This window comes from Musca domestica, unplaced genomic scaffold (assembly GCF_030504385.1).
Source record: "Musca domestica strain aabys unplaced genomic scaffold, Musca_domestica.polishedcontigs.V.1.1 19, whole genome shotgun sequence".
In the NCBI taxonomy this organism is placed as follows: Eukaryota; Metazoa; Arthropoda; class Insecta; order Diptera; family Muscidae; genus Musca; species Musca domestica.
The window spans coordinates 10,234,309-10,256,059 of NW_026712245.1; the positions used below are offsets into that span (position 1 = coordinate 10,234,309).

The 21,751-nt window shown below is 37.7% G+C and overlaps 1 protein-coding gene across 4 annotated transcripts in view; it reads left to right on the forward strand.

The window, feature by feature from the left end:
* LOC101900584 (cGMP-dependent protein kinase, isozyme 2 forms cD4/T1/T3A/T3B) overlaps positions 1–21,751 on the forward strand; it is a 163,053-nt gene that overhangs the window by 63,508 nt on the left and 77,794 nt on the right. For all 4 annotated transcript variants that reach the window (XM_059121272.1, XM_059121273.1, XM_059121271.1 and 1 more), the window contains one exon: positions 9,602–11,468. In XM_059121272.1, the coding sequence (XP_058977255.1) occupies positions 9,661–11,468 (1,808 nt within the window). In that variant the 5' untranslated portion in view covers positions 9,602–9,660. The remainder of the gene's footprint in view (positions 1–9,601; positions 11,469–21,751) is intronic.

The window sequence follows — 21,751 nt, forward strand, 5'->3', positions numbered from 1 at the left end:
AAGATGAAAAGGTCTTCCTTAATAGAAGAGGAAAAGATCTTCTCACTGAAGACGAGACGGTCATCTTAACAGTATTGCATATCAATATCTCATAGAAGGCCAGAATGACTTCTCATAGAAGGCCAGAAGGTCTTATCATAGAAAGCCAGCGGATGTCACCTTATAGAAAGCCAGCATGTCTCACCTCATAAAGGGTCAGAAGGTCTTCTCCTATAAGACAAGGAGGAGTCCAGAAAGTCTTCTTATAGGAGACGACAAGGTCAGCAGGTCTCAGTTCATAGAAGACCAGAAGGTTTTCTCATAGAAGGCCAGAAGGTCTTATCATAGAAGGCGAGAAGATCTTCTCAGAGAAGGGCAGAGGGTCTTCTAATAGAAGGTCAGAAGGACTACTCACAGAAAGTCAGAAGGTCTTCTCCTAGAGGGCCAGAATGACTTTTCATAGAAGGCCAAAAGGACTTCTCATAGAAGGCCACAAGGACTACTCACAGAAAGCCAGAAGGACTTCTCACATAAGGCCAGAAGGTCTTCTCAGAGAAGGGCAGAAGGTATTATCATAGAAGACCATAAGATCTTCTCAGAGAAGGGGAGAGGGTCTTCTCATAGAAGGTTTTCTCGTAGAAGGCCAGGAGGTCTTCTCGTAGAAGGCCAGAAGGTCTTCTCGTAGAAGGCCAGAAGGTCTTCTCATAGAAGGCCCGAAGGTCTTCTCATAGAAGGCCAGAAGGTCTTCTCATAGAAGGCCAGAAGGTCTTCCCATAGAAGACATAAAGTCTTCTCTTAGAAGGCCAGAAGGTCTTCTCGTAGAAGGCCAGGAGGTCTTCTCGTAGAAGGCCAGGAGGTCTTCTCGTAGAAGGCCAGAAGGTCTTCTCGTAGAAGGCCAGAAGGTCTTCTCAGAGAAGGCCAGAAGGTCTTCTTAGAGAAGGCCAGAAGGTCTTCTCAGAGAAGGCCAGAAGGTGTTCTCAGAGAAGGCCAGAAGGTCTTCTCAGAGAAGGCCAGAAGGTCTTCTCAGAGAAGGCCAGAAGGTCTTCTCGGAGAAGGCCAGAAGGTCTTCTCAGAGAAGGCCAGAAGGTCTTCTCATAGAAGACGAGAAGTTCTGCTCATAGAAGACGAGAAGGTTTGCTCATAGAAGACGAGAAGGTCTGCTCATAGAAGACGAGAAAGTCTGCTCATAGAAGACGAGAAGGTCTGCTCATAGAAGACGAGAAGGTCTGCTCATAGAAGACGAGAAGGTCTGCTCATAGAAGACGAGAAGGTCTGCTCATAGAAGACGAGAAGGTCTGCTCATAGAAGACGAGAAGATCTGCTCATAGAAGACGAGAAGGTCTGCTCATAGAAGACGAGAAGGTCTGCTCATAGAAGACGAGAAGGTCTGCTCATAGAAGACGAGAAGATCTGCTCATAGAAGACGAGAAGGTCTGCTCATAGAAAGCCAGGTCTTCCGAGAGCAGACAGGAGGGTCTTCTCTGAAAAATCACTAGAAGGTTTCCTCATATAAGAAATGAAGACTAGAAAGTCTCGTAAAAATGAGATATAAAGGTCTTCATTTATGGGAGACCGAAAGGTCTTCATTTATAGAAGACCGCAAGGCCTTCTCATAGAGCATGAGGAGATCTTCTCTAATAGAAGTTGACTTATTTATAAAAAAAAACACAGTTTTTGTCTTTTTTAATCTTAAATTTCATATCGCTATCCGATCACAATAAAAATCTATAAAATATTCTGCTCCAACACATCCTTTCTGTCTTAAATAGAGAGATTGTGCTCTCCATGTCCAAGCTGTTGCTGTTACAAGCATCGGATCATGTCAAAATTAACACGCTGCGAGCAGGAAAAAAATAAAAACAATAATTTAAAGCCGCTGTCTTGGACCGCCACATGTAGCTACAATCTATAATTATTACAATTACAATAATTATTTCAAAACATGACATGAACATATAGATTGCACTTCTTAATGCAATAAGCGTCAATGATGGCTCAAATGCAAGTGGAAGAACATCGAAACAGGTCTGCTCATCCGCAGATCATTAACGCTACAATGTATGGCATTTTATTAACTTCCCCGTCTTGTGGACTTATCCAACCACCAAGGCACTTGGTCCCCATGCGGATGGTGGCATTCATTGGGGACGGAAATACTTTAGCTTGGCATTGTTTCCATTTACAATTCGATTGACTTGTAATTGTCAGCAACTGAAAATGATCATTTTGATCGCGATGCCGCTGTCGTCGGAACATAACGACGCTGACAGTTGAATGAACGCCCTCTGAATGTCGGCCAATTAATTCAGTTTAATGAATTAAATTTTTGTTCCGATCGAAGATGAGCTGATGTGGAAGAGCCTAGATGGGAGATGTCTGAATGCTGCTGCTGGTGGTGGTAAATTGTTTTCATTTAATTGCCACTTATTGAGGAGACAGTTTGTCTCGGCAGCTAATGGTGATGATAAATGAATTAATTCGTTGCTAAAATATCAAAATTATTATTGTTGTCGTTGTTATTTTGTTTTTCTATTCTCAATTCAATAAATAAACAAAAAAATATGGGACTCATTTCAAAAATATGAGGGTCAAAAGTGGAAGTTGTGTAACAAAACAAAAATATTATCGGCAAGGGGATGGCCAACATAGCTATTGTGATGGAATATAAAATTAATGATTTTAATTGTAAAAGAATGGCCCAAGCATTCCCAATATGTTCAATAATATTCAAATAAATTTATTTCTTCCGCGTTGGGAATAAATACTCTTCGTGTTTAAGGAACCAAGAGGACAAATTGACTCCAAAGGCACCAAAGCGAATTTCGGCCAAAGAGATTTGGTTCATCACGCTCATTTTTGATTGTATAAAATTATATATGTCTTCTGCAGTCGTTAAGCTGAGGGTTCTCATATTACAATTTCGGTTATGTCAGAGTCTGATCCTTTTTTCTCTTTGTCTGTTTCTGTTTTTCAACATTTGGAGTGGATCTAGCAGTGTTCTTCCATCCATGGGAAGATACTTTTGTACGAGTCCATTCGATTTGTAATTCGCAATGTTTTAACACTCATATCGAGTTCGAAGGTAGGAAATATTGATCCACTTCTCTCCTATATGATCCATTCCACAATTTTTGTCAATATTAGGAAAAAGTTTACTATACAGTCAATGGAAAATTTTTGGGGGTGTAAAGTTCCTTTTTGAGATAAAAGATCTTCGTGCGCATATAAAGTCACAGAATAGAAGATTCTTTGTGAGTCGATTTTCCGAGTTATATAGTGGAGAATTTTTTTCCGTACCATGGGCAATTTTTCTTAAAAATCAAAAGTCCCATAAAAATGAAATAAAAATCTGAAATTGTCGGCCAGAAAATCTTTAGAGTATTTGAAAAATATTGACGATTATTGATCAGAAAGGTTTTAAAAATTATTAATGTTCTTAAAAAATTCTTAAATTTATGTACCGAAAATATTTATTTCTTAACAAGTAATTAAGCAGGTTAACTTTGCAAATGGGTCATGTCGTCTCAGGTTTTCGCATATCTCCCATATAACGGCAGCACTCAATATTCGACATTTTGATGATTTTAGCGACATTGCAGACCGGAAATGTTTCAAATTACAATCACAATCTACGACGAATAATTACTTTTGTACAGAATGAGATGAAAAACCGTGCAACCAACTTCAGACTACTGTCATTTCTAAGCCACTCGTCCGACAGCTGTTAAAATTATTCCAGTGACAGCTCATTATATTGTTTACATTCGTACAAAAGCATTTTGGAGAATTTTCCAGAAAAAAAGTTATTCGTGCTGGAATTTAAGAGTGATAGTGTGATTTCTTTATATTTGGCTGGAAAACCACAAGTGGCTATCATTAGAGCACTCCAGCATTTAAATGTGAATAAATCTTTTGAGTCTCGTACCATCGCTCGTTACCGTGATACTGGTAGCGTAGCCCGACGTAAAGGAAGTGGACGGAAGAAAACAGCAACATCAGCAGAAATGGTTCGAAAAGTAAAGAAACGAAATCCGCGTCGCAGTGGCCGAAAAATGGCTCGTGAGCTGAACATATCGCAATATTCTATTCGGCAAATATTGAAAAATGAGCTCGGGGTAAAGCCATTGAAAATCAAAAAAGTGTAAGAACTTACACCGCAACAGAAAGAAAATAGACTCAAAAGAGCTAAAGAGTTGCTTCGCTTGGCCGAAAGTGGTGAACTGCCGAATTTGATTTTCTCCGTCTCTGATGAGAAAACATTCGTTGTCCAGCAGTTTGCAACCAAACAAAATGATCGTGTTTACTTGCCAAAGAGGTCAGCAGAAAATGTGCACCTTCGATTGGCCACCAGAACTCATGCGCCGGCCATGGTGATGGAGGTTACAAAATGAGGTTCCTCGCTTCATTTCCAGCGCACAATGGCCACCAAAATCTCCGGATACCAATCCGTTAGACTATTGTGTCTGGAGTAATTTGGAAAGCAAGGTTGGCACTAATAAATGCCAAAGTTTCGATCACCTCAAGCAAGCGGTTCGCCGGGAATGGGCCAAAATACCGCAACATTCGGGCAATATTTGACGGTTTCATTGGCCGTTTTAAGGCCATAATTCGTGCCAAAGGTGACTATTCGAACAAATCTAAAGTTATTCTAAAATTTGATGCTATTTCCGAAATTTTTTACCATGTTCAAAAAAATAGAATTTTATTATGGCCCGACCCAATCCTCATAAATTATGGCCTCATAGTGTTTTAGGATATAAACAAATATTACAAAATCTACAATTCAATATTGAAAGTGAAACTGAAAAATTTTATGCAAAAAAGGCAAAAAATAAACGTTTTCGATAAATAAACAAATTAAAAAAATATAAGTTCTAAGAACCTGATCAGAAAATATTGATCCAGGATTTCAGAATATTATGTTACGAACTCCCTGGTTAAGAATCCATTTTTTAAATATATTTCAAATACTTCTTTACTAGACATAAATTCTATTTTTCAAGATTTTTTTATGGGTAATGGTGTAGAATAGAATATACATTACGTTAAGATTAAATATTATTAAGGACCTTCAAATTAAAACTCGTCGGGTTTTTTGGAATATTCGTTAAAAATATGTATTTTAAAAAAGGGCAACAATTGTGATTTTTTTTAATTCTCTTTTATTTTTCACTTATAATTCAAAGGCGATATTTGTTATGTTTTCCTTATTAAACAACATAAATTAATTATTGAGGATTCGACGTATTAATGCTTTGTGCAAAATAATCGAATCTTTGTCCGACGAATTCCAGTCAATCGTAAAGTTCAATGGTTTTTTAAATCATTCCATGCTAGAACTTTTACGAACTTTCTTTGTGAGAACTTTGTTTGAGGGTACCCACAGATGACGAATATGCTTTTGTTATTTCTGGTTCACTTCGAAAGATATATTTGTATAAAAAGGTCAAAGAATCTGAAATAAAAAAAAAAAACATTTATATATATTTTTTTTAAATCAAAACAATTGTCAATAATTTTGAAACATTTTGAGTGAGTAATGAGTGACTGATGTGCAAGAAAACAAACGATGTATTAATTACAGGTAGTGATAATACATACCAAACGGTCAGATCACCCTCCATATATTTCCAATACAATTTTGAGTTATTTTTAAATCATTTCAATAAATCAATCATAAAATTACGTTTCGAAAAGTCAAATACAAATGATTGCGGCAAATCTGATTATAAAAACAAATAAATTTATTTTATAATAAATGGGCGCAGTAAATTTCCACTTCAAAACTGCCGGGTGTTTTTGACGCGTTTCCTAACCGATACTGGCACCGTGACAATATTATGTAACGCCCAAAGCAAAAAAAAAGAAAAAAAACAAAAAATAAAATGAATTAAATGAAACATCATCATCAGCAGCGGCAGCAAGTGTCATTTTTTTGTTATTATCAATTGTTTTCATTTTTAATTTATTTGAATTGCGCGTTTCATTAAAACTCGGGAAAAAGTACTAACCTACCTTTTTTAGTGGCTTCGTCATTTCTGGGACGAATGCACTCAAATTTAAAACACATGTTTCGGCACGCATTAATGGATTCCATGCAAGGCATTTAATTGGCCGGCCCGCATTTAATCGATGAGCGAAACAAATTAAATTTTAATGCATCAACCATTTATTTAAAGTCTAAAAACTGTAGAATTATTAGCAGAGTAGAAAAAATGCCGAAATAGTATCATTATTCTGAGTAATCATATGAATGTTTAATATCGGCTATAAATCAGGGACACGATCCGTTTATTTTGTGATATTTATTTTAGCCGGTATCAGGGTAAAGCATTAATTTGTTAATTCTGATTTATGAGCCGATTATCGCCAATTTTGATAAGAATTTAAATTGTTAAAATGTCAATTTATGGGAAAGTAAAATATATTAGTCAGGGATTAGCCACAAGTTCATTGAAGAGAAATTGATTTCTGATGATATAGAAATCATAATTTTAAATCATTTGTATGAATTTACAATATATAACAGCCTTCATGAATACAAGCTCTTACATCTTTTGAAGAACTGATTAAGCCATACTGCAACTTAAAATCTGCAATGGACTTACTTATTGGAGGCCATTTAAGCTTCTTCTATAGCTGTCCTGTTATTGGTCTTCATACTTAATAAGAACATAAAAATTGGTCTATGTTTGAGAGACTTCTAAAAGGGGACCTATCAAGAGAAATCCTAAATTTTGCAGTTCGAAAAATACAAGAGCATAGCGTACGTTACTTTTTTAGTAAATGGAGAACCGACATATATTATTACTTCTCTAGACCTAACTTGAATAGAAATATTTAAATAGTTCACAGAATAAAGAGAATCGGGGGCATTTTTCCAATTTTTAGAAAATTATGATTATTGAAAATTGGATATAGCCGAAATGTTGCAGGGTGCAACGTATGGGTACATTAAATATTCATTCTCTGTATAATTATGTTTTTTATACCATATATACCATACTATGGAGAATATATAAACTTTATAATTCCGTTTGTAACTCCTCAAAATACTCATATCAGACCCAACAAACTATATATATATATATATTCTTGATCAGCGTAAAATTCTAGCGATGTAAGTCTGTATGTCTATTGCAATCACGCTATCTATGGAACGAATTGATGTAGAAGACTAAAATTTTGCACAAATGTGCCAGTAAGATCTTAAAAGGCCCAGGTTGGTCCACGTTTTCATATATCCCTCATATAACGATACCTTTTGACATTCGGTATTTTCATGATTTTAGAGACTTTATTCACCAGAATTGTTTCAAATTTCGCATTCAAAGTTCTTAATAGGTACTACAGCCTATTACAAAAATCGCGTATCCTGGCCCTCGTCTTCATATAGCCCCCATATAACGGTACCTCTCGATATTCGGTATTTTTTTAAAATTTCGAATTTGAAGTTTGGAATTGGTACTAAAGGCCAAAAAAATACTCATAAAGGACCACGTCTTTGTATAACTCCCACATGAGGGGTTTCATTTGAAAGGTATTTTTTTACTGATTTTTTTTTTAAATGTTTAATGTTCCTTCAAAATGGAGAAGATAATAAAAGTTCAACCCGGCCGAACTTAGCTGCTTTTTTACATGCCATTTTTGAACGCTTTTTGAACCCTGTGGTAAACGTACAGGACAGAATGTATCAATATTTCCCATCTTAAAATTCAACATGAGTTTGATGAACAATGTTTTCGACAGACTAATAGATAGATGACCAAGTACTAATGTCCTGATACAGATTAATACCAAAGATAGATGGCGTCTGAAACCATTATTTTGTCGAGGCACATATATGAGCTATCGAAATCATCTATACTCTCTGTGACTATTAGATCGGCGGTAAGAACTTACAAAATTTTAAAAGTAACTTAGTGAAGCTGCTCTGAGTTGTACACCAGTTTTTTCCAGTCCAAATCAAAGAATCTCCTACTGTAAAACAGGAGACCCTCATTTCCATTCAACTCGAAAAATGTTTCCGAGCTCATAACTGGTCAACGTAGCCTTGAAGACCTCTAGGAATGAAACTTGTGGACCCGTCTGCTTTACGGATGGGGTGTAGAGCCATAACGTTAGCCAATAAAAAGGCATATGCCACAATTGGTCTAATCACCTGTGTAAAAGTTAGATGAGAAAGCAACAACTCGGATCGGGTTCAGTACCAAATCTTTCTGTCTACGAGGACTAAATTTTGAGAGAAGAAACCAACCGCTCGAATTGAGTACAGTTCCGAATCTCTAGTCTTCTACAGTAAAAAATGTAACACAACCGCTCATTTGGATTGTTGTCTCAAATCGCGATTGAAGGACAAAACGCTCAAATCCGTTTTTTATCTTAATCAAGACCAAGATTTAACTGTATCCGAAATACAGACGTTTGACCCTGCATAGGACGTAGCCTATATGACGGAGACAGGCGATCCTCTCCTGAAATCTAGCACCGACCGAAACTGCTTACATTTATGCTAAACTACGCCCAGAAGACCAAGGATGGTAACACAAAGCCTTCATTCAACATTGCGCGCCATCTAATGAAGTACCAATTTCGGGCATGGGGTATTGGTTAGCAACCCTATTGACCGACCTAGCAAGACAAAATTTAGCATAAGTCAGGAAAAGACCACCAGATAAAGGAGTCAGGGTGTCAAAGGAAAAGATATTGTAAAGGGTGATTTTTTAGCTATCATATTTTTGGCAACACTAGCGTAAACACCTCACGCATGTTTCGTGTTTTTCACTGTCAAACGTCTTCTTTGGTCTATAATTTAACCACGAATCGCCTTGTAAACGAAAAATGATTGCAAGTCATTGCATTTTATTATCAAAATGTGTGCTCCCTTAAGAAAGCTCGTTAATTATGTTCCGCGGCGAAGCTCATTTTGGCTCAGAAATATGAAAAAAAAAACTTTCTGTCTTTCAAAGGTCTTTTTTGCTTGAAGCAAAAATCCGTAGATACTAGGGACATACTCATAGAGACGCCCTGACTCTTATGAAATGTCTAATCTTCCTTCATTTTTTTTTTACATTTTACAGGAATGGTTATTTTTTATTTTACTATAAAAGGTTTCGCTATGGTAAATAAATGCCTCTATATGTGAGATTTTTGAAGGGATGCTATATATTGTTAGAAAGTCTCCGATGTACAATACTCCTATAAAAGACGTTCCACAAAATACCTACCTTAGAGGTTTTAAAAGAGTGCGATCTTCTATCTCAAACTGGAATTGAAAATAATCCTCATTTTGCCAGCCTTTCCCACCCACAGGTCTTACCCAAAGACATAACCCATTACAAGTCATTGCGATAAGAATTTTTTAATATTCTCAATCATGTGCCTCGCACCGCCAAACATATTTATATTTTTTAATATTGCAGTCAACAAATCGATTGTTCAATAGGTCTTTGTGGCGCTATCTAACTGATAACCAGAGTATATCGACTTAATTCATTACTTATCTCCCCTTTTGCCCCGCCCCATCACCCTACCTCCCATTACAACAATTACATTTGTATTCCATATCAATTAACAACTATTAATAACGTGGTATTATTATTTTTGTTTTGTCTCTTTGCAGGGCTTTTGTGGAAATCGTTGTGATAAACGTTTTTGCGGTTGAACGTCAAAATCGCTTGCATGCGCATTTGTTTTGATCGGCTGTGCTTCGCCAGAGAGAGGCCAGCCCAAACAGATAACAACAGTGCCAATAATGCTACTTTCCAGCGAAGGCCGGAACATCAACTTCACACCTATGCCGATATTGGCAAGCCAAACAACAATAGTACCCCCGCAACACCAGCAGCAGCAACAACAACAACAAATGCTAAAACAGCAACCACCAGTGTCATCACCACAAGTCCTACCTGTACCTACCTTACAACAACAACAACAGCAGCAGCAAAGAGCACAGTCACAACACTAGCACCTCGCCAACAAGCACCAGCGACAGTCGCCACGACATACACAACCGTTGCCAGACTGGGACCAACGAATGGTGCCTCCATTAATGCCCTGGATCCACCGTCAGCCTCAGCACTCGTAGACAACAACAATAGAAATAACAACAGCAACAAAAAAAATAATTTAGATTTAAAAGATCACCAGCATAGTCAGATCGGCTCGTTGAGTTCCGCAACACGTGTGGTGGAAGCAACGAAGGCTACACCAACAGCAGCAGCAACGACAGCGACAGAAGAAAGCAAAACACCCACGCCCCAAGTAAATATTTTGGAAAAACAATCTTCAGGCAGTCCGGCGGAAACGCTTCCAACTCAAAAACAACAACACAAAACACCTGACGAAGATATTGCCAAGAATCATCATCAAAAAGAACAACAAACCATTAGTCAAGAAGCAGACAGCGTAGCTGCGAACAAAAACAACAGCAGCAACAGCAAAAGCGATACACAACATCGAGAGTCGCAGCCACCGTTGGCCAACGGCAAAGCCGTCGACGACGACGACTCATCACCAGCCGACAGCGCATCTAACGACGAGGCAGCCGAAACATCATCAGCTAAAATGCAGCAAGAACCAAATGCCAACATCCAGTTCCAACCCGATCTGGGCCTCGTGAACAACAATAATTTGCAAGCGCTCGGTGGCGCACTAATCGATGGTAGTACGGGTGCCGCCATACGTCTGTCCTTGCCATTGAATCCCACGGACGTGCTAACGCACACGCTCATCTACGGTACCGTGCCCACGGGGGCCCAACAACTGAACACCGATCCCAATCTCCAGGCACGCAACTATCTACACCAGCAGGAGTTGCAACTGCAGCAACGCTACCAGCAACTTCAACAGTTGCAGGCTCAGACGCAGGGCCTTTTCGCCACCGCTCCATCCAGCACACCGATCATCCTACAACAGCCCACCAGTGCCACAACGCCTGGCACAGCGGTTTACGCCGCTACCACACCCACCGATTTTTGTGCCCAACAAAAACTCCTGGCCGCCCAGATGCAGGGTCTGTGTATCTCGACGCCGAACGCCACGGCGACCACAGTCAGTGCGGGAACTGTTTTGGACCCAACCGCAGGCGGTGGTGGTTTCAATCTACACAGCAGCAATACCAGTTCATCCTATGTGCCGGCCACACCTCAGGAGGAGCGTTTGCTCCAGTGTATCCAGGCCAAGGACCTGAAGATACAGGAAATGCAACGAGCCCTCCAATACAAAGACAACGAAATAGCCGAACTTAAATCTCATCTGGACAAGTTTCAGAGTGTTTTTCCGTTTTCGCGTAGCGGTGCCTCGACGCCGTGTGGCGGTGTGGGAAGTGTGGGCGGAGCGGCGGCGGCCGCCGTCATTGTCGGCGGTGTACGTAAATCTGGTCAATCGTTTCAGCGGCAACGTGCTCAGGGTATATCAGCTGAGCCGCAGAGTGAATCGTCGGTGCTGTTGAATAATGTCACGTTCCCCAAATACGATAAGGATGATAAGTAAGTGAGAGATTTACATGTATTTTTTTGATTATAATTACCCTAGTCCAAAGTATACCAGGTTATGGAGAGGGTCTTAGGAAATGTCATTACGGCTTTATTTACTACATATAAGTCGGTAATATTTACCTAAATTTCAAAAATCACAAATGTAATCAAAAAATTAACAAAATGACCAACACATTTGGGAATGGAATAATAACCTTTCTTTATTTTTTGTGCATTCTTAAACATGGCAAACTGTAATCTCCCTACGCTTCGAATTATACATTTTACTTTCCAGCGAAACCACCGTCTTATATCTAGTTCCGTTGTTCAATTTATTTTATTTTTTTTTTTCATGAGTTATTTGAAAGATATTTTAGATCTGAGTGTTTGTGCTGCATGTTCGGGACGTAATAGTAATAGGTGTAATAGGGCTATACGAAGACGTGGACCTGCGCGGACAATTTTCTGTCATAGGCTGTAGTATCCATTTCGAACTTCAAATACAAAATTTGAAACAATAATGTCGCTAAAAGTATCAAAATAAAAATTCGGAGATGGGCAATATCGGTCCGCTCCTTCCTGAACCCCCACAAAAGGTCAACTATTTCACAGAAAATAATTCCCAAACAAAGGGTCAAAATTTTGAACAAATATAACTCTCATAAAATGCGATTCTCTTCAAATCCACCCATTCCAATATTTCTAGTAACAAAAGATCTGGTTTGAAGATGGGATATAGCGACCCACTCCTTCAAATACCTCCACCACAAAGGGTTAACATTTTAAATAGTCTTGAAGCTCATAAAAATCGAAATGAATAAAACGCGGCACATTTTAATATTTTTATTAGCAAAAGATCTGGTGTAAATATGGAATATATCGTACTACTCCTTCTGGTGGTACCTCCATCACAAAGGGTCAAAATTTTGGATAACTCATAAAACGTGAATTTTGCATCCGATCACTTTCAAACTCGGAACATCTCAATATTTCTTCTCACATAAGATCGGCTGTGAAAATGGAATATAACAGCACATTCCGCCGATACCTCCCCCACCAAAGGTTAACATTTGGAATAATTATAAATCTAAAAACATGTCAAACAAGTAAACATTTTTCAGACTTTGTTTATCACCACACTTCCAATCAGAGATCTGATGTGAGTTATGGATTTATCGGCCCACTTCTCAGGTATTTTTCCCACTAAGGAATAATCTTCCCCACCTTGAAAACTTATAACCCTTATGCATGCGAAAAAGTCGGCGATTTTTTCAGGCTTTGTGTATCTCAATATATTTATCAAAAAAAAGTCCTGGTTTAATTTTAGGATATGTCGGTATTATCTTTTTTGTGATTCCCCTACACAAGTTGAGCATCTTCTAGCTCCTAATTCGAAGATGGGCAATAACGGTCCAATTCTTCTGGCAAAATTTTCAAAAAAAAAATATATATATGTATTATTGCCCATAAGGAGGAAGGATAATCCGATTTTGCTCTAACTTTGCAAATCTTAATATTTACATCTGTGTGAGGTCTGGTGCGAAAATGGACAATATCGGTCCACTCCAACAAGTACCTCCCCCACAAAGGCTCAAAAATTTGAATAATTATAACTCTTAGAAAATGTGATGCATGAGTCCGATTGTCTTCAAATCACATACTACATTACCCCAAGTTCTGGTATGAAGATGGAATATATAGGTCCACTACTTCTGGTACCTCCCCCCACAAAGGGTCAAAATTTTGAATATCCATGGAGCTCATAAAACGCGAAATTAACATCCGATTCCATTCAGACTTGGTACATCTCAATGTTTCCGTCAACACAACATCTGTTATAAAGATGGTGGAGATCGGACCATTTCCTCTGGTACCTCCCCCACAAAGGGTCAAAATTTTGAATAACCAAAAACGATTATAAAATCCAAAATAAGCATCTGGTTCTCTTCATATTTTACCCATCCCAGTATTTCCACTAATTCAAGATATGCTGTAAAGATGGGATGTATTGGTCCACACCCTCAGTTAACTCCCCCACAAAGGGTCAGAATTTGGAATAGCCATGAAGCTCTTAAAACGAGACAAAAGCATCTGATTCTCTTCAAATTTCTCACATCTCAATACTTCTACTATTAGAAAATCTGCTGTCAAGATGGGATATATCGGTCCACTCCTTCTGGTACCTTCCCCACAAAGGGTCAACATTTTGAATATATCCATCAAGCTCATAAAACGCGAAATTAACATCCGATTCCATTCAGACTTGGTGCATCTCAATGTTTCTATTAACACAAGATCTCCTATAAAGATGGAAGAGATCGAACAATTTCTTCCCGTACCTCCGCCACACAAGGTTCAATATTTTGAAAAACAAAACGCTCAAAGAAAGCGAAACATCTAAAAATATATCTCTCTTTGTCAAAAACCTGTGATGAATATGGAATTTATGATTTCCCATAAATTGGATATAAATGTTCGATTTTCTTGTAAAATGGCCCGTACCAATATTTTTATCTGAATTAGATGAAGTATGAAAATGGAATACTTCGGTCGACTACATCTGGTACCTCACGCACATTTTAACATATTCTAAAAGTTATCACCAAACCAATATAGCCCAAACTTGGCTCGTCGCAATATTTATATCATATTTGTTTAGGTCCGATACGAAGTGGACAATATTAGCTCATTACTCAGAATCCACTCCATAGAGGATCAACAATTTGAATAATCATTAAACAAGTCAATATATATATAAATAATCCAACATTGGGGAAGGGTATACATCTGCCGGCAAACCCGACTGATATATTTTAACTTGTTACCTATTTATTTTACTGCAGCGGAGTCTGATATTCTGTCAGTCGATGGAGGGGTTGTACTTGCGATCTTCTGATTGCACTAAGCGACTTCTATGAACAATTGTACAATTGTACTTGTATGTGCTTCGGCGAACTCATCTTCTTTTCTTACTTTTCAACAAACTAGAATGCCGCCCTTAGCCATTACCTGGTAAGGAAATACAGCAATAACTCATTATTATTATTATTTTTCTGTAATGAAATGCCAAATGATCCATTTTTAAAAAGAAAATTCTCAAGATTTCCAGAGGATCTATCTAAGTTTCACAGAACTTATACCGCTTGCGATAAATTCATTGCACATTTGAGGAAAACTTAGCACAAGACAGTTTTTTTCTTTTTACCATTCGCAGCCATTTTTTGGCTCATCCAGAAGTGCTATTAAAATTAAGCAGTCACCCAAAAAATAAGTAAAGCTTCAAAGTAAAAGAACCCAATATTTTTTTTTATCCAAACAAATATCAAAGGTTTTATTGATTTCGATTTACGATTATTTTATTTCCCATCCCCAATTTGTTTTTAATTATTTTAGGATGTTTTCCCATTCCATTCCATTTGTTTTTTTTTTTTTTTTTTCTTGTTCTTCTTTTCTAAATTTTATTTAAAAAATAAACAAATAGACCATGAACGGCAATTTATTTCTTCGTCTGTGTGATGACCCTGAGCTATCCAAATGAAAATAGCAAAATGTAGAAATGGTTCAGCATTGGCAAGAATGTCTTTTTTTCACTTTTTTCAATGGCAAAGTGAAGCGAAGCGAGCCCAGCTGTTTCAAAGAATATTTTCGAATTTGTAAAGCAAATTGTAAATGATCGACATTTAATTGACGTCATTAACCGAGTTGTCGCGTAGAATTTTTATATTTTGGCTAACCCCTCCTCCACCTACCCTCCCCCACGAGAAAGCCATTTAAATAAAAATATTTACCAAAATTTTTTTAGTAAAAAAAAACAAAAAAACAAACACTCATATACTTTAGTGGCGTGGGCGTTTACACACCCTGTCTGTCTGTCAGCGGCAAGTGAATTACCCGGAATAGGTAACGATATCAGGCGCGAACAAGTCGAGAGACAACCATAGGAAAATAACCGATTATTATGCCATGCCAGACAGAGTAACGTCAGTTCATGGTCTAACCAATGAGCCACGGCCCATAAGTAGGTGCGTAATGGGTTCCTCCCTCCATATTGCCATGGTGCCGCGGTGGTGGTGTTGGTTTACTGTAATTGTTGCCTTATTTAATGCAATATTTGTCGTCGTTGTGTTGTTGCTGTTTTCCTATTGACAGACCAACTGTCAATTGATTGCATTGCATCTGTCAAACGCGTTCATGTTTATTTTTCACACATTCTATGTTAACGTCAAATCTTATGCCAAAGTCTATAGCTGTCGGGTCGCCTGCGATCATTGGACTGATTTATACGTTTGCCATAACTTTGACACTTGCAAATTGAGATTTTTATTACGACGTTGCAGCCGCAGCAGCTTGGTAGTCAGTTAGCCAGCCAATCAGCCGGGGAAGCAGACAGTCAGAAATGATGGACAGACAAGTGGCAAATCACATCAATTAAAACGGTGGGTAGACGCGACGCCGCTGGGACAGTGATTCGTAAAATATTTTTAAAATAAACAGAATTTGAGAAATATTTGAGTCATTGTTATGGGGAGATCTCCAAATCATCAGTATTTTTTTCCATAACTCATTACTAAATAATGGGTTTAGTAAGTACATATTGGCACTGGTAACTACTTACCAAACAGCCTACAAACTACTTATTTTATAGCAAATAAGTTCTTACCAAAGGAGCATTATTATACATTATGAAGGTTTGTACAGGGTAAGATAAAAAACTGTAACAAAGTCAAATAATTTTTACATTCTTTTCAATTTTTATTGAATGGGAGCAAAAAATATCGGAAATAGCATCAACTTTTAGAATAAGTTTAGATTTGTTCGATTTGGTCACCTTTGGCACGAATTATGGCCTTCAAACGGCCAATGATACCGTCACACGCTGCCCGCATGTTACTTTGCGGTATTTTAGTCCATTCCCGACGAAGTGCTTTCTTCAGGCGCTTCTTAGTGCCACCCTTGCTTTCCAAAATACTCCAGACACAATAGTCCAATGGATTGGTATTCCGAGATATTGATGGCCATTGTGCGCTGGAAATGAAACGAGGAACCTCATTTTGTAACCATTTTTGGGTGGCGCTTGCTGAGTGCAATGGTGCTGAGTCCTGTTGGAATGTCCAAGGTCTGCGGCCAAAATGTTTGCGTGCCCAAGGCTTTAATACACCCATCAGAATATTTTCGCAATAATATTCGGTATTTATTCTGATGCCAAGGTCGTTTAATACGAGAGGAGAGCGACCATCGGCTGTTATGGCGGCCCACACCATCACCATGGCCGGCGCTTGAGTTCTGGTGGCCAACTGAAGGTGCACATTTTCAGCTGACCTCTTTGGCAAGGAAACACGAACATTTTGTTTGTTTACAAACTGCTGGACAAATGAATGTTTTATCATCGGAGACGGAGAAAGCCAAATTCGGAAGTTCACCACATTCGGCCAAGCGAAGCAAATCTTATGCTCTTTAGAGTCTACTTTCTTTCTGTTGCGGTGTAAGTTCCTGCACTTTTTGGAATTTGAATGGCTTTACCCCGAGCTCATTTTTCAATATTTGCCGAATGGACAATTGCGATATGTTCAGCTCACAAGCCGTATTTCGGCCAATGCGACGAGGGTTTCGATCAAGTCGCTTCTTTACTTTTCGAACCATTTCTGCTGATGTTGCTGTTTTCTTCGGTCCACTTCCTTGACGTCGGGCTACGCTACCAGTATCACAGTAAGGAGCGATGTTACGAGACACAAAAGATCTATTCACATTTAAATGGTGGAGTGCTCTAACGATAGCCACTTGTGACATTCCAGCTAAAAATATTGAAATCACACCATCACCCTTGAATTCCATGACAAATATTTTTTTTCTGGAAAATTCTCACCAAAATACTTTTGTACGCTTGTAAACAATATAATGAACTGTCACTGGAATAATTTTAACAAATCTCGGACGAGTGGCTTAGAAATGACATTAGTCTGAAGTTGTTTGCAGTTTTTTCATCTTACCCTGTACATTATTATAGTTGTAATTTTTCTTAGCCTGCTGGTAATGCAAATTAAATGCAGTCATTATTACTCAGTGTGGCCTCCTAATTTTTTCTGGATAAGAAGAAATATCTTTCGACTTCAGAAAGTTAATTTATCTCTTCAAACATTCAATCTTGAATCCATTTTCTCGCCAAATATCCCAATCTGTACCACTGTTAGCCTCTCTTCTGTAGTCGATGCCTTCGACATTGTTTGGGCGGAAAAGAAAAAAAACAGACGGAATTTTAAACGATCTCAGTTATGGCTAATTTTGTCAGATCAATATTTTAAATTTATTGTTGCAGATTTTTCTGGCTTTTTTTCTTTTGCAAAGGTGCAGCAGTCAGACACTTCGACGCATAATCAGTTCCCCGTTTGACAGTTGCGTTAATAATTGGATGCTGCCGCTGCCGTTGCTGCTGCCAAAGTAAGCAACAAAAGCTAAGAAAAACAGCTTTAAATTTTCTTGACGACTGACGTATTGACACGTGGATAAATATTTGATCATATGTTCGTTGTTGTTGTTGTCATTTTATTTTTTCAATGTGAAAAAATAATTGTCAATTCAGTTAACGGGGATTTCCATTAATATTTGACAGTTTCGAATGTATTTTGTATTTTGTTTTAGATCGGCAACCAAAATGCCTCAGGAAATGAATAGTCTATGGAAAATTTTCTTTATTTATCTTTTTTATTGGTCACAATTGTAATGTATGTGTATAGATGACAGCCTCCAGGGCATACAATTTATGTATTTGACACTTGTTCTAAATAAATAATTACAAACCCCTACAGGAATTCGAGGCACAGTAGTTTTATTGGGAAGTAGGTTTACTTGATAGTTTTGGAATCGCAAAAGAGAGGTCTTGACAAATTACCTCCGGAATGGCAAAATTATTCTACAGAAATTTGGGTTTTGCTTCAAAGCAGAAATTATGAAATTATCATAGTATGAAGGGTACGTTTAGTTTACAGTTCCGAAACATTTTAGATCCTACAAAGTATATATAGTCTGTATCAGCATGAAATTCCATCCCAATTTAGCCAGGTCCGTATATCTGTCTGTCTGTTCGTCTATGGAAATCACGCTAGCTTCGGAACGAAATAAAGTAGTCCGGTTCGGTATTGAAATGGACCTATAAGTCCACGTTTAGGTATATTCCCCTTATAATTGTGCCACCAAAGTTAAGGTGTTATTTGCGTTTTAATCGCAATTTTAAACCGAACTCGCTTTCAATTGGCAGTATGATTTCGCAGAATGTAGGAAACCTCATTTAAGAGAACTGTCTATATAGGTCCAAGTTTTGGTATAGTGCCTCCTGAAAATTACGTATTTTTCGATTCTAGCCACATTTTTTCCCGAATTATTTCAATTTTAGAATCTGGAATTCGCAAATGTTACTATTTCCTGTGACAAAAAATGACCTGGGAGAGTGTACATCCAAATAATAATACTTTCCGATATTTGGAACGTTTTCGATTTTCACCACATTTTTAATTGAGTTATCTCAAAATTGGTGTCGATTTTCACCACATTTTTAAAGGAATTATCTCAAAATTGGTATTTGGAGTTCGCAAAATGCCTTTCCTGGCAGATAATTGGCAATACAGGCCCACACTTTATTTTAGCCCCCACATAATTGAACAACATTTTGATCATTTTAGAGCATTTTTCAACCGATTTTTTTTTTTTCAACCAAGACTGCTGTCATTTCGAAGCCACTCGTCCGACAGTTGTTAAAATTACATCAGTGACAGCTCATTATATTGTTTATTAGCGCACAAAAACATTTTGGTGAGAATTTTCCAGAAACAAGCTATTTGTGATGGAATTCAAGCGTGATTTCTTTACATTTGGCTGGATAACCTCAAGTGGCTATCGTTAAAGCACCCCAGCATTCAAATATGAATAAATCGTTTGTGCGATGGTACGATACCATCGCTCGGTACCGCGATACTGTTAACGTGGAACCAAGGAAGTGGACGGAAAAAACAGCAACATCAGCAGAAATGGGTCGAAAAGTAAAGAAGCGACTTGATCGGAACCCGCGTCGCAGTGGCCGAAAAAATGGTCGTGAGCTGAAGATCCCGCAACAGAAAGAAAATATACAAGAATGGCTACAAAATGAGGTTCCTTGGTTCATTTCCAGCGCACAATGACCACCAAAAACTCTCCAGATATACCAATCCGCTGGACTATCGTGTCTGGAGTATTTTGGAAAGCAAGGTTGGCTCAAAAAAATACCAAAGTGTCGATCACCTCAAGCAAGCCCTTCGCTGGAAATTGGCCAAAATACCTCAGAGCAACATTCGGCAGGGTGTAACGGGTTCTTTGGCCGTTTGAAGGCAAAGGTGACCAATCCGAACAAATCTAAACTTATTTTAAAATTGGATGCGACATTTTTTTGCTTTTGTTCAATAAAATTAAAAAAAAAAAAGTAAAATTTATGGCGCTTGACTATGTTCCAGTTTTTTTTTTTTACCCTGTATTGGTCCATTACCTCTGATACCTCGCGCAACCCGCAAAGGGTCAATATTTTTAGTAAACATGAAACTCATAAAACGCGATATTAACATCCGATTCCATTCAGACTCGGTACATCTCAATATTTGAAGATCATCAAGATCTATTATAAAGATGATAGAGATCGGAACATTTCTTCTGGTACCTCCCCCACATAGGATTCAAAATTTTGTAAAACAAAACAATCAAACGATACCAAATATGCATCCAACTCCTTCAAATTTTTATATACTGAGGGTATACATCTGTCGGCAAAACCAACTGATACGTTTTAATCTATTTTAACACACTTTGATCAAGTTAGCACATGGGCTACACTTACCTACTCTCACCAGTAAGTGTTCAGAATCTTGGAAAATCACAAATTTCAGATAAGACAATTTAGGTCCTTGATTTACCACATTTGTAACATTGAGGACTTGTAATATCTCTACCAAAATTGGATTTAGTTCGAATATGAGCTATATCTGTTCTTAGAAGCTTAGATTTGTTGTAATATTTTAACCTTTATATTTCTTTCCCGCTTAAAGTTTAGTTATGTTCGATATTAATTATATATTTTTTTTTTTTCTATTTTATCTGTAATATCCTTTTTCGCTTTAATTTAACATTTAGGACATCACAAGCTCCCAATATTGTAGCGTAGCACCAAATTTTTGTTCAATTAGTACTTGATTTGATTACCTGATTCGCATACGAATTACAAAACCGTACCCAAAGCCATATTTGTAGATCGTAATACAATATCTTCCTGACAATCGCCGACTACAAACATTCCGTCCACATTCCATCAGAATACTAGACAAATTATCCTCTAAAAATCACAGCCCGGACAAAAAAGCTCAAACAGCAACAACAACTTTGATTGATTAGCTCACTGCACGTGGTGAACCAAAAAAAGTGACAGCCAAAGTGACTTTCAGACAGCAGCAACACCAAATACAGTTGCAAGGCAGTGGTTGCAACAAAAAAATTCAATTGCTCATTGATATGACGCTCCGCTTAATTGATCCCCCAGAAACCACAGTAAATATCGCAGAGTCTGTCATGTCATTGTCAGTTGTAGCAAATCGAAGATAAAGCAAAAATATAACAAAATATTGATTTGATATTTTTTTTGAGATGAAATTGTATATATTTCTCGAAATCAATTAAATCAAAATCCAAAAAAAAAAATGAATTTGTTTGCTGAACTCCCAAAACAAATGTAACTGGCTGGGTCATAAATAGTGTCCGACATGTTAGCAGCATGCCAATTTTTTTTCTTGTGTCGAATGCCCATAAATTGTTTGGCAGAAAAATTGTCTCGAAATATTTGCCACAAATGATCCGTCGTTCAGAAAATTACAATTGGCCACCATAAAAATGTCCATTTAACAAAACCACACCTCCACAGGAGTTTCGTTATCGTTGCATTTATCAATTTCCAGGCAACAGCAGCATTCCAAACTAACCTCCATAGCCGAAAATGTGGGCATGTGTGGACGTAAGAAACGTACGCACTTTTTTGTTATTATTTAGATCAATTTGTATTACATTGTGATTGGGCTGATAAAATGATTCAGGAGATAAGTAACAAATGCTGGGAAATTATGTGTCGTATAAAATTGCAGAACGAATTGATATCGATTTAAAAGATATAAATAAACAAGGGAACCAGGCTTTGATAAAGTGTGAAAAAAATCGAATTTGCTACCAGGATTCTAAAAGAGGTAAAAAATATTGCATGTCTGATTAAGGTTCTGAAAGATTGAATGTTATTC